Genomic DNA, 13,882 nt, shown 5'->3' with positions numbered 1-13,882 from the left:
AGAATATACAGAGAATATACATATGTATATATGTATATAGAGAGAGAATATACAGTATTTTCACCACACAGAGGAGACAGACACAAATACACTCAAGACCATAAATAATAGTAAAATAGTTAGGAAATAACTAATTTTTAATAATCACCACGTTTAGCAATAGCTTGCAAAAAATCCCTGCCATGTTTAACAACTGGCCCTCGTGAGCCAGTACAAGCCAGCCCCAGCACATCACTGAAAGGTCCTGCCAACCTGGAAGTTGGGAAACTGTCTCCACTACTGGGAAACTGTCTTACACTATTTCCTCTCTTCATTTTCTCCACCCACCCTCTGCAAATAAACAGATGTTGGGCCTCCTGGGCAAATTCTGTAATTCCTTTTCATCGTTTCTCTCCCATTTTCCTACTTTTATCTGTTTATTCTCCTCTCTCAACTATACCTAACAAAGTTTAAATTTCTGTTTTAGGAATGTTTCCTTTTTTATAGCTTCAATGATTTCAGTGATTGCAATACTGCTCCTTTATTCTTTACTGTTTTATTTTGGTCTAAAGATTTTCCTTAAGTAACTCATGATCCTCAGTGTTCCCCTCCTTTTTTTCTTTTTTTTTTTTAATGTTTTTTTATTTATGGAGAGAAAGAGAGAGCATAAATGAGAGAGGGGCACAGCAAGAGAAGGAGACGCAGAATCCGAAGCAGACTCCAGGCTCGGAGCTGTCAGCACGGAGCCCGACACGGGGCTCAAACTCACAAACTGTGAGATCGTGACCTGAGCCGAAGTCGGACGCTTAACCGACTGAGCCACCCAGGCGCCCCACCTCCTTTTTTTCTTGAACATTTGCTCTAACCTATAATGGATCCACTTTCACTTATTTTTACCAAAAGATTACTGGAGACTGTAAAATTGAGCATTTAGAGTCATGTGTTCGCACGAAATGAAAAATGATTCCAATTTATATACACATTGTACTTTCAATGCAGCAAAGCGTGATAAGATGGCTAACAAAATATATTAGGATCTATTAGGAATATATATTAGGATATGTTAGGATACAATTCATATAAAATGTTATATTAGGATACAAATACGAATTTGAAGACAAGAAGAAACAATGTGAAATTTCAAACAGTATGGGAATAATTTGCTCTCTACTTTTTATATCAAATACTAACACCAAATTACTATTGCAACTAGGTTTCCCTGGCTATGTTCAAAAGTGTTACGTTATACACCATAAACGTATACGATGTTATATGCTAATTGTACCTCAATAAAGCTGGGGGAAAAAAGCTTGTAATATTTTTAAAAACGAATATTTAATATACACTGAAAATTGCATCTTCTGCAATTATTCAAATTTAATAGCAAAAAAATGTTAAGATCAACTTAAAAATTAATATGTAAGGACATCTACAGTTGTTCAACATCTTTTGGTGGTATGATCCAACATTTTGAGAATCACAAAGCTAGAACACCACCTTTCTCTTCAAACTTTATTTCTCCTAGGACTTCTTAAAATTTCACTTAATTCCAGATGCATTCTGAAATAATTAAAAAAACAAAAACAAAACATAGCTTCCTATAATTACTGGGTGACTTCATTCACTCAACAAATACCTAATAAGCTTCTCCCACATGAAAGACACTGGCCTAGGTACTATGGATATGGCAGTGAATGAAACAGACAAAAATCCCTGCCCTCATGGGAGTTTACCTTCTTTCCAGTGACTTCTTTTGATGTTTTCACTCAGCCAGCTGTACCCAGCTTTGTAATTAGTTGATAATGATCTGCCTAATTTTAAAGTTAATTTTAAAAGAAGGAAATTTGTTCCAAAAAGAACAAACCACAATCTGAGCCACATTCTGTCTCCAAATATCCTTCCATAACTGAACAGAAACGCTTAGAAGGCAGAAAATTTGTGTGAACCAGAGAAAAAGGAAAAGGCAAGTTAGCTGTCTGAAAACCAATACCCATTTCTAGTTGATTACTATCCTTTTATGTAAAGATGATGCCACTGCGTTAATGTACCTACTCTGCTCATTTTTCCTAGTGGCAGTAATGCTTATTCTGATTCTTCTGTTCACTCCAGTGTGATCTATCTTGAAACCTAAAGCAGATCTTTTCCCTAACTGGCCAAGGTTGGGGGAGCAATTTAAAGTGGCATCCAATGAGGCACTGACTAGAGTAGGATTCAGCTTGGGCCCTTGGCCCAGAGTAACCATTCATTTCACAATAATGTTGTACTCAGATAATTGTATCAGAAGCTCTGGTTCAGAGAAAACCCTGTCTGATGATGGGGGGGGGGGGGGGTGGTATTAATTTAGGGTGACCTAGGTGTTTGTAAGTGTCAGTATCTGAAGGTCTCTTCTTTGGGTTGGTCAGTTTCCCTAGTGAAAAATCTCTAATCTCCTGCATAAGGAGTATAAGCCTGGCTGTCATATCTTACCTTTCAGTTTGTTGGCTTTCATTCAATTCTTGTTTTTAGCATGACAATCTCATCCCTACTCTCAGCTATGCCTCACGAACATGAAACCAGGGCCTACATGGTTCAGTTTCTCAGGAGACTGAACCTCCAGCCTTCTGCGGAGGTGGAGAAGACACAGTCAATTGGCTAAGTAGGCTTAGAGAAAGGGGCTAAAGGGCCTGATTGCTCCTTTTTTTTTTTTTAATTTTTTTTAAGTTTACTTATTTATTTTGAGGGAGAGAGAGCACACACAAGCAGGTGAGGGGCAGAGAAACAAGGAAAGAGAATCCCAAGCAGGCTCCACACTGTCAGCACAGAGCCCAACGTGGGGCTCAATCTCATGGACCGTGAGATCATGACCTGAGCCTAAACCAAGAGTAGGACGCTTACCCGACTGAGCCACCAGGAGCCCTCTGATTGCTCCTTGCAAGAACTTCACCCAATCCTCTGAGTTTAAGCCCACATTACAGGTATCTTCAGAGGTACCTAGGGCCTCTAATTCTCTGACCCTTTCCAGAGTTCTCTGGTGCAAGGCAACTTGTTTCTTGATGGCTAAGCTCTGCAGTCTTGTTTCTGTTCTCTGAAGTGTGTCAAGTCAGTTACCACTCATCAGTTAGCTTCTCAGCTCCCAACACTGATTCCTATCCCGTCGCCAATCATCTCCTGCCTCTCATGTCTCTCCTTTCCCATTCTCTTTGTTTTTGTTAAAGTTACACCTTTTACTTCTTTTTGTCACTTTAATAGGATTTGGGGATGAAGCAGAGATAAATGCATGTGTTCAACACATCGTATCCTGTTTAACCAGAAGTTCTAAAATTATTTCCTTAAGTCGTATCACTCCACAAATACTTAAATGCAATACATATAATAAACGTATTCATGAGAACACAGCAATAAATAGTAAAGACACAGTCTCTATCTTTCCGTAGCTCACATACAGTCTGGGAGGAATCACGGACAGTGTACTAGTAATTCCACAGGTGCTGGGAGACAGAAAGGAAAAGGTCAGGGTGACCCAAGGGTTTACCACAGGCAGACCTAACCAAACCAAGGTGGGCGGAGAGAATACAGGGAGAGTTTTTTGGAGGAAGCAACTACTGGCCTAACATCAGTGAATTGTCTAGAGAGATTAAGCCTGTTAAGCCTGAAAGAGCTTACCGGCGCTGGATCTGCCTTGCAAAATTGTTGCTAGAAGCTGAGCAGGGAAACTGGACTTCACTGTGCAGGGTGGCGTTACGGAAGAGGTCACAGAAGTTCTCAAAGAGCTCTAAAAGCTCATCGGATGTATTCTCAAACACAGCAATCACTTCTGTTGTCACCATATTGTACACCACAAAGAAAGATGCCTGCAGAAGAAGAGAGAGAGCTTTGAGACAGCGGGTGTGAGGCCATGCCTTGGAAACTTCTCACTTGGCTGAAAATTCAAACTACCCAAGGAAAACAAGCGAACCCTTCCCCTCCTGCACTAGCACAACAACGTGGCTGCACGTGGTTCTGGGAAAGGAGGAGGCCTCGGTGGACTTGATCAGTCCAGGGCCATCAGTCATGGCCAGTGTCGCCAGATTTACCACTGGATCTGCTGCTAGAATTACTGAGCTGGCCCACGTATGTGTGTAGAAAGGTTTTCAATCTTTCATTTAAGACTGCAAATTCAACATTTTTCCTTCCTAGTAATTATTCCTGACTTGCTCTCCAACCCACCCTGAAATAAAAAGCACTTTTTTAAAATGCCAGATTTAATTCTCCCTCCTGCTGAGAAAGTAATTGGTAGCCTGTAGCTGCCTGTTGGCAAATTATTTTCTCTTGTATACGTACAGTTGAAAGTTCAATTCAGGGGCATTTATTTTCCCTCTTAAGATTTCTAACATGCAGAGAGACACCTTAAGTACACTGTGTCCTAAAACTGCCCAGGCAAGTTGTCACCAAGCAGGGAACTGCCACTGAACAAATGGAAAATCAGAGTCGCGTTTTCCATTTCTTCCTTCACAAGTGTTCTTTCAGCCAAGAGCATTTGTAAGACACATTTGAGATCTGTAGCAATTAAGATCAGAGGGGACATCTGAAAAGCATTCAAATGCCACAGGTGGCAGGGTTACTGCTTTCTCTGAATGGGCCTCTGGGGGACAGGCCCTCTTCCTTTAAACAACCAGTGCTCTCTGCTCTGCCTAACAAGGAAGCTCCAGGAATCCCTGCGTTTTGTCACAATGGATGTGGCAGTGTGAATCAATCTGCAGGCTTCCAACAGGACTCTAGAAGTTTTCAGAACATTAGGATTAGTACTCCCCCTCCTATGACTGACTTTAAGTCTCCATCACCACTTCCTGGAGCCACGTGGCCCACCTGTTTTACTAGTCATTAGTCCTTCCAGAGCTTTCATTACATGACTTTTTCGGTCACCTGGAAATTAAATGCGGCTGTAAATTAAAGAGGTTGGAGGGTAACCTGAGAATAATACCCATAATATTAGCAAGGCTTTGTGTGTACATGTGCCTTTTACTCATTAACTTTATTGAAACCTATCAAATTAAACTGGGGAAGGAGGTGGGAGGACAACTAGGGCAAACTGGGTTTAAAGTTACAACCTCTGTCAGCAAAACACCGAGCTCCAGTACTGATTCTAGCTACAATTTATTACAGCTACCGGAAATAAGTAGGTCATGTTTTTTAGCAAAGGGAAGAAGGATAATCTCAAATGCAGCTACCACAGATGACTTAGTCTTTCCAAAAGAAAAAGGTAATTATAGCTCAAACCTAAATAAAAGATTGAGTCATGTCCTTTCTATATACGTGGACAACATTTGGATCATTTCAGGACTTCACCAGGATCCATCACAATTATATGAATATAAAATTACACAAACCTTTACTAGGCTTGCCTCCAGGGCAGACTGGGAAATACGAGACAGAAGGGTACAGAAGTCAAGGGCTTCACTGCCAACCCCCCATGACACATAAGATACACTAGATGCTCCTTCGTGATGGCTCAACGGGTGACTTCATCATTAATAGGGAAGAAGAATCCAGAAAAAGTAACATCCAACCGTTATTACTCACCGCTCCCCCTCCCCGCCACCTTGAAGAATACACAGGCTATGATTCAGAAGAAAAATACTGGAAAACATTTTACCATGGATGCCTGGTAAGGTCTCAGGAAACAATGCCCTGTACAGTCTCTCCTATGATAGAAGCAACTGCAAGTCAGTGGGAGATACCAGACTCAGCCCCCTTTGTGGTTTACTGGTTTGCTCTCTATTCTCAATTCCCAAACTCCTATCTAAGGAGAGATTCTGGAAATAGAACAGGGGGGCAAAGGTATAGAAAGGTAGGTATCTTACTTGATCAACACTAAAGTGGAGAGCCTCTCAAAGAGAAATGCCCAAAATACCCTGAATTTCAACATGGTGTTTCAACCCAAGAGTCTTACATGTTTCTGTGCCCTTAACACCATTTTATTCCCATCTGAGAAATAGCTATCTCCCCTAAAGAGATCTTTTATCCAAAGTGAAAAACCCTAATACTTGGAAGTCCTGATGATTCACTTGGGGGATAAGAAACTCTGGCTTCCTTTTAATCTTTTCACTGCCCTACAATCTATGCATGGGCAAGGTCAGAGTAAAGTCATAAAACTTAACTGCCAGATGAGCTTACCTATTAGTTACCTTCTAAAGGCTTTACGAAGAAGTATACTGACATTAACCATCTGGGCAGGAAAGAGAGGCTAAATTTTTAGAAAATGTTTCTGGTATGGTGGGCTCATTCTCATTCCTAGAACTAAAGCAGTCAGACCACTAATCACAGCCTCACAAAATCAAGGCAGGATTATCCACAGGCAGTCCAAACTTCGACCCTGTAGCATTTGGGCTTCTATCTCAGGGGTACTGAAAATGCTCTGCAGAAGAATCAGGGTAATAATCACAGAGTTGACTATCCACATGCCAATGGCTTGAGATTTAGCTTCCATTTGTCCAAATGAATACACGTGGCCAGAGAAAAGTGGAGTTGCTTTGAGTTTGAGGCCTAGGAAAACAAAAATTCAAGACTACATGAAATGCGAATTTCGGAGAGGCTGGCTATAGGCAAAGACAGAAATGCTCCCATCTTCCCAAGGGGATGGGAGGAGCAAAGAGCAGGAGAGCACCGCATACCTGTGATGGATCCGTGACCCGCAGGGTGACCACGTCCTCACTAGTGTACTTGATAAACAGATGGTTTTCGTCCAGAAGCTGCATTTTCCACATGCGCAGCTGCCGCAGCTGGTCAAAGTACTGGAAGAAGCGCCTCTTGGCCATCGCACTCCCGTCCTGCTCCGCCCGGCGCCACAAGTACACCAGCAGCCGGTGTTTGAGGGAGTTGATGAAGGGATCTCGGAAAGGACTGGCCATGCCCGTCTGACTGTCCCGCTGCACCTCAGGGAAGACAGCTGACACGGTGAGCAGGTCATCCTCGTAGCAGAAGCGGCCGATGGTCCTCACGTCAATGAAAGTGCCTTCTGGGGTCACCTGGAAGACGTGGATGGTCTGCTGCTGCACTGACAAGATGGCCAGGATGTTTTTGTACAGGTACAGCCCTTGGTTGTGCGACAGGACCACTTTATCACACTTGAAGGTGCGCGTATCACACAGGCGGCCGGTGTGAAGGTCAATGATGTGGAGGGAATAGTCCTCCAGAGGGGACCGGGGGTTGGGGGTCACGGACTCACTGTTGCGGTACACCTCGTAAAAAGGAGGATGCGGCTCATCCGGGAGGTAGGCAGCTGAGCCCACGATGACACAGCGACAGTCGTCAGTGAAGAGGCTGCACTCCCGGTTCAGGTGCTCACCGTTGGCGGCCACGTTGGTGATGTGCAGCAGGACGAAGAAGCGTTCAAAGAGCCGGCCGCGGATGCTGACCGACCGCTGGTCATTGCCGTTGGACAGGATCTCCCCCTCATAGCCCTGCAGTAGGTCCTCGGCTGCCTGGCAGCCCTGGTACTCATAGATCTCGAGAGACGTCTGGTCTGAAGAGAAAGCAATAAAGTAGCGTCCATCAGGTGAGAATTTACGCAAGAAACAAGGAGGCTTTTCAACATTGACGACCGTGAAGTTGGGGAAGACATTCTGGTGGAATACTCGGACCTGATGCCAGTGGGTGCCTGCCTTGCCCGAGCTGATCCGTCGGCGTTCCAGGCGGTGAATGACATTTTGGTTCTGGATCCTTCGAGGTTTGATGGTGGAAACATGATGATCCATTATCACATCTCTGCACGGAAAAGTGAAGAAGTCACGAAAACAAAACAAAATTGACCGAAATACAAATATAGAAAGGTATAGAAAGTATAGAAGTATAGAAAGTCAAAGCTTTTCCTCCTTATACCCTGGACCCAGGAACTCCCAAAATGACAGTGATCAGCAGTTCTCCTTCTCAGATTAGAGTCAGAAAGTGGTCCCGACATTTCTGAGTCCAAAAACAGGTTTGAGGGAAGGACCTGATTCACTAGGAACACCTGCAAAGCATGCTTAGATGTTGGGAATATTCAAGAGAATAAACCTAGAGCTACATCAGAGTTGTTCAGTGTTAACAGCAACGTTCAGTGCACATTCATTAAAGAAGTCTATTTACTGGGCTGTTAAGATGTCCATACTACCCAAAGCAATGTATAAACACAATGCATCCCTATCAAAATCCCAATGGCGTTTTTTGCAAAAATAGAAAAATTAATCCTAAAATGCACAAGTGATCTCAAGGCACCCCAAACAGCCAAAACAATTTTGTGAAAGAACAAAGTTGGAAGACTCAGACTTCCTGATTTCAAAACATATTACAAGGCCAAAGTAATTTTTTTTTTAAGCGTGGCACCAGCATAAAGACAGACAAATACACCAATGGAATACAATAGAGAATCCGAAAGCAAACCCTCACAGATGTAAACTCAAGATTTAGAAGTTCAGAGAACCCCAAGCGTGATAAACACAAAGACATCTACGCCCAGACCCATCACAGTCAAACTTAAAAAACGGAAACACAAAGTAGAAATCTTGCAAGCAACCAGATAAATGATATATTGTCTGGAGGGGAACAATGCAATCATCTGTGGATTCCTTGGGAAACTGTGGAAGCCGGAAGGAAGCAGAAAGTTTCTGAAGCGCTGAGCTGCCTCTGCGTCACCATTCAAATCTCAGCTAAAACAGCAACTTCTCAGATTCTCCCTACCTTCCCATCCACACCAACTGTCATTTCACCCTACTTTGTTTTCTTCAGCCCTTCTCACTTTTTAAATTATCTTGTTTACCTTTTCAGTATCTGTCACCACACACAAGACCCCAGGTACCCTGCCCAATTCCTTGCTGAATCCCCACCACCACCTGGGGCAGAACCCGAGGCACAGCAAGTGCTCACAAGTAGGTTAAATGAATGCATGGAACAACATTCAAAATGGGCCCTGCAGGGTAAAGAATTCACAAGGCAAAGTAAAAGAGGAGCGTTCACTTGGAGGAAATACACTTGGAAGGAGAGAGGCGTGATACATTTGGGAATAGAGATTCCAGGTGATTAGAGCCCAGGAAGCACAGAGTGAGTAATAAAAGAGAAGCTTAGAAAAGCAGACTGGAGGCAGACTAGAAAACACTTCACATGTCACGCCAGGCCACACCAATGCCACACCAGCTATTGTGGGTTTTAACCAGGAGTGACTGACCTAATCTATATTTTAGAAATAAAAACATATACACAGTGTGGTATTTACTTATACCCTGCCTCCTTCTAAAAGGGATCTGAAATGCTGTACCTAAGTATAGATACTATCTGGTCCAGTGAAAGATGTGCATATCTCTATGACTGAGCAAACTAGATTTCTCAAACTGTTAGTCACAACTCACTGATGAGGCTTTGAAATAAATTTAGTGGATATACCAGACATTTTAAAAAGTGGAACAAAACCAGAAAACACTGAACTGTATCACATACAGTAAGGGCAAGTACTATTTCATGAAACTTTTGTTTCAATTATACATACGAGTTACAGGCACTGGGTGAGGATATAAAATATATTCCCTACTGATCCAGATTACAGCAAGAGAGCGCAGAATGCCCTCAGGCCAAATCCAGTCTGCCTGCCTGTTTTTGTAAGTGAAATTTTATTGGGACACAGCCATACCCATTTATTTACAGGTTACCTATGGCTGCTTTTGTCCTACAGAGGCGTAGATGATTAGTTGAGACCGAAGACCACTGGGCCCACAAGACTGAAATACTTACTATCTGACCCCTTGCGAAAAAGTCTGCCAACCACTGATCTTGGGCACTGGTTCCTCACTGGAGCAACTGGAGCACCTGGAGACAATGGTTGGTTGTCCTAACTTGGGAAGGAGGGGTGTTATGAGTGTCCACCAAACAGAAGCCAGGGATGCTGCCAAGTAAACAGGCCGGGCCCCCACATTTGGACCAAGAGGTCAATAGTGCTAAGGATGAGAAACCCTGATCTACAGAAATATCTGCACGTAAATAACAAGAATGTCTGCGGCAGGACCGAACTGACGACACTCCAAATGCCCAGCAACAGAAGACTAGATAAATTCTTCCAGGCATATTCATGCAGTGGAATCTCATGAAGCAATAAATTAATGCTTAGCTAATTAATGTTAGCTACACATAACAACCTAAATGAATCTCAGAACACAATGATGAATGAAAACAGCAAGCAGCAGAGTATTTCGCGTGTTTCTCTTTACATAAGCTTCAAACAATTTCTAGTTTAAAAGCCATCAATAGGGGCGCCTGGGTGGCTCAGTCGGTTAAGCGTCCGACTTCAGCTCAGGTCACAATCTCGCGGTCCATGAGTTCGAGCCCCGCGTTGGGCTCTGGGCTGATGGCTCAGAGCCTGGAGCCTGCTTCCGGTTCTGTGTCTCCCTCTCTCTCTGCCCTCCCCCATTCATGCTCTCTGTCTCAAAAATAAAGTAAACATTAAAAAAAAAATTTAAAAATAAATAAATAAATAAATAAAAGCCATCAATAGATATGGAACACAAATATCAAAAGCAAAGGTATTATAAAATTAGAACAGTGGTTACCTGAGAAAAGTAAGAAACTGGATACGGGTTGGGACACACTGGCAACTCCAAGGTTACATTTTTTTCCTAAATCAGCACTCACTGTACTGTCATTCTTTAAAGATTACATACATTCAAAGTATTACTTGTACTCAGAATTTTTAATCAGAAAATAATTGTGAAGAGAAAACTAAGGTAGGACAATAAGACGAAGCCAGACGTACGCAGAAAGGCACACCACACGGACTTGCAGCACTGCCAGCCCTCTCATTTGGCCCTGATTTTCTCAGCAGCCAGAGCAAAAAGGAAAACACAATCAGTTACAGAATGTGCACGGCCAATAAGATACAAACTTAATAACAGATGCTTGGAAGAAACGGCGGGAGTTTAAAAGCAATCTCATAAGTTCTCAAAGACCCTTGGCATGATCAAGTGAGCAAAATCCTCCACAGCTGACAATACGGTATTAAGTCATACACAGCTACTCCTTGTAACAGTGACATTATTGATGTGGCTATTCTGATTCAGCCTTAAAAACACAGTATTAAGGTTGAAGCATTTTAAAATACCAAACAGCATACAAAACTGCCTCATTCAATCCCTGCCGAGGGCAATCCTGCCAACCTAAGACTGGGTTGGAGTCAGAGGGAGAGCAGACCGGGATGAGAAAGCCAGACGAGGCCCAGGAACAGGAGGAATAGGGACCAGACACCATCTAACAGACGAACTGCTGAGTCGGATAAAGTGCATACTAGAGTTGCTCAGCTAAGAAAGAGCCACTGATCATATTAAGCAAAACAGATGCTTAATTCTAAGAAAATTGGGATACACTTTGCATAGTCCCATCTGAAATTCTCTGATTTCTCTTTTATAATATAAATATATATATTTTTTTTGAGAGAGAGAACGAGTGGGGTACAGGCAGAGAGAGAGGGGGACAGAGGATCCAAAGCAGACTCCATGCTGACAGCAGACAGCCCGATGTGGGGCTTGAACTCACAAACCACGAGATCATGACCTCAGCCCAAGTCAGATGCTTGACTGAGCGACCCAGGCGCCCCTCTCTGATTTGTCTTTTTAAGAGAAAGACACCAGTAACTGGGGTGATGGGTGTGAAGGGGTGGGGTGAGTGGAGCTGACGACCTGTTGGCTTCAGCTCCAAATCGTACAGGAAATCGTCACTGAATTTCCTTCCCTCAGCGTGCGTGCTCTCTCTCTCTCCCTCTCTGTACGTACACACACACACACACACACACACACACACACACACACACTTTTATATCACACAATTGTGATTTTGAGAGACATGGAGTTTTTCAAGGCTTTTTCAATTTGTTCCCTGACTGTTCTGATTATAAAAGTACACGCTCATAAAAACTCAAACACTATAGAAAAAGTATGTAATGAAAGTCCCCTCTAGTCAGGGTGAGACTTACGAAAATAGAGAGGAACTTACGAGTGTCCTAAAATCTGGCCCTCTCCCAGCTCCCTTAGGCCAGTGAATGAATGGCCTAGCAACTCTCCAGCTAGCAGGAACCAGAAACCTGACAGTCTTCCTTGATCCCTCTTTCCCTCGGCCCCCTGATCAGTCACCAAACTCTGGAGATTCTACCCTCTAAACACTCCTCTCTAATCTTCCACTTACTCCTATCACAAGCTGCCGGCACCCTTCTCCGAACTTTTACACTTTCACGTCTGCGTTACTGCACCAGCTTCCTACCTAAATCCACTCCTTTCAACAGCCAGAGTGACCTTTCCAAAATGCTTTGGTGACTGCGTCCTTTCCCCTGTGGACTAATACAGGTCAGTATCTCCCCACTGCTCTTAAAGAGAAGAATCAAGCCCTCAACATGCCAACCAGGTGCTCAAAGGTCTCAGCTCTGCCTCTCCGGCCTCATCTTTTCCCGTTAACTCTAACCATTTATTTTCTTCAAGAGGGACCCTACCTCCTGTCTCGGAAGCTTGGCACCTGCTGTTAACCAAATCTAAAAATGCTCTCCTCCTCCCTTTGCTGAGTTAACTCCCAATTCAGCCATCAGCCTCATAATCACTTCCTCAGAAGAGTCTTCCTTCGACTCCCCATTAGCTAAAATACTAACTTACTGGCCACACCTCTCCTTCACGGCACTTACCACCCTTGCAACTCTGTCCCTGCATTTTACTCCTATCTGTGGCACTAGGTGGTGGGTGTTCTGCACGCCCATCACACTACGTGACACCTCTCAAGCTTCATCTCCTGCACGTTGGACCTGCCTCACGCCAAGCTCTTTGCCAACTCAGGTGTCCACAGGTGCTGTTCCCTCTGCCTAGAACGTCTTTCCCCAGGCCCTTGCCATAACTTCTCAAGTTGCAGCCTAACTGCCATCTCCTCCAGGAAGTCTTCCCTGACCATTCTCTCCAACACAGGGCTCCCCGTTTATTTTTTGTCTTCTCCACAGTAACGGCCACGACTTGAATACGCACTTGTACTTGCAGGGTTGTGCGTTTAATAATTTACTCCCCCCACTAAACGGTACCCCCCGGATAGGAAGCAACCACGTCCACACCAGTCACCGAAGTTTTCTCAGAGCCTAGCGATGGGGCTGGCCCCTCGTGTGCGTTCGGCACGTTTTTTATGGAACGAGAAGAAAGCCTGGCTGGATCGGGCTACTAGCTCGTCGAGTGGCACTAGACCTGTCCTTTTCCTCTGCTGCGTCTCGGCTTCCCCACGGGGGCCGGTGAACCCCCCCCCTCAATTCCTCGTGACAGCTTCCCAAAACGGTAAGGGGATACCGAGGGGCGGGCACACACACCCAAGGGGGCGCCCCCGGAAAGAGAAGCCCGGGGCGGGGCCTCAATGGGAAGAGACCGCTCAGGGAGGGCGGGGGCCGCGGAGCCTCGGCGTCTGGCAGGGAGGGGGCCGCCCCGCGGCGGGAAGCCGGGGAGGCCTCGGGAAGGGCCTGACGGGCTTGGGGGCTGGGCCAAGAAAGGAGAGGTCCTCACCTGTACGCTCCGGGTTCAAAGGGCCGGGGAGACGGACCCCCCGGCCTGCTCGGCACGCGCCTCCCCCAGCCCCGCCCCCGCCATGCCTCCGGCTCCGGCGGCTGCGAGTCCCCGCTTCCGCTTGCCGCCGGAAGTGCGGCTCAGCGAGAAGTGGGGAGAGCGCGGCGCCGTCGTCAGCCGGCACCAAGAGAAGATACAGCGCACCCTGGTGCCTGGAGGGGGGATCGAAACCACAGGGGCCCAGTGGCTGTGAAGGAAAAATTAACAGGGAGCCCTAACCTGGTCACGTTGGTGATCTCTTACGGTGAGGTCTCCGCGCCTGCAGGACACGTTTGCAAAAACATGGGTAAAATTAGTGTTTCAGAGGCACCTGGGTGACAGTCGGTTAGACGTCCTACTCTTGATTTCGGCTT

At 44.9% G+C, this 13,882-nt stretch overlaps 1 protein-coding gene across 9 annotated transcripts in view; it reads right to left on the bottom strand.

The window, feature by feature from the left end:
• DET1 (DET1 partner of COP1 E3 ubiquitin ligase) overlaps positions 1-13,603 on the bottom strand; it is a 58,880-nt gene extending 45,277 nt beyond the window's left edge. For 8 of the 9 annotated variants that reach the window (XM_045058833.1, XM_045058835.1, XM_006932270.5 and 5 more), the window contains exons 1-3: positions 13,470-13,603; positions 6,609-7,701; positions 3,622-3,809 (exon numbers count right to left, since the gene is read on the bottom strand). In XM_045058833.1, coding sequence (XP_044914768.1) covers positions 3,622-3,809; positions 6,609-7,691 — 1,271 coding nt within the window. In that variant the 5' untranslated portion in view covers positions 7,692-7,701; positions 13,470-13,603. Of the gene's footprint in view, positions 1-3,621; positions 3,810-6,608; positions 7,702-9,696; positions 9,844-13,469 lie in introns of those variants that run through there. The other variant, XM_019831905.3, reaches the window with a different exon arrangement.
• Between the last annotated feature and the right edge of the window lie 279 nt (positions 13,604-13,882).

Source organism: Felis catus, chromosome B3 (genome assembly GCF_018350175.1).
Source record: "Felis catus isolate Fca126 chromosome B3, F.catus_Fca126_mat1.0, whole genome shotgun sequence".
Taxonomy (NCBI): Eukaryota; Metazoa; Chordata; class Mammalia; order Carnivora; family Felidae; genus Felis; species Felis catus.
This window is presented reverse-complemented; position numbering and strand designations above follow the sequence as displayed.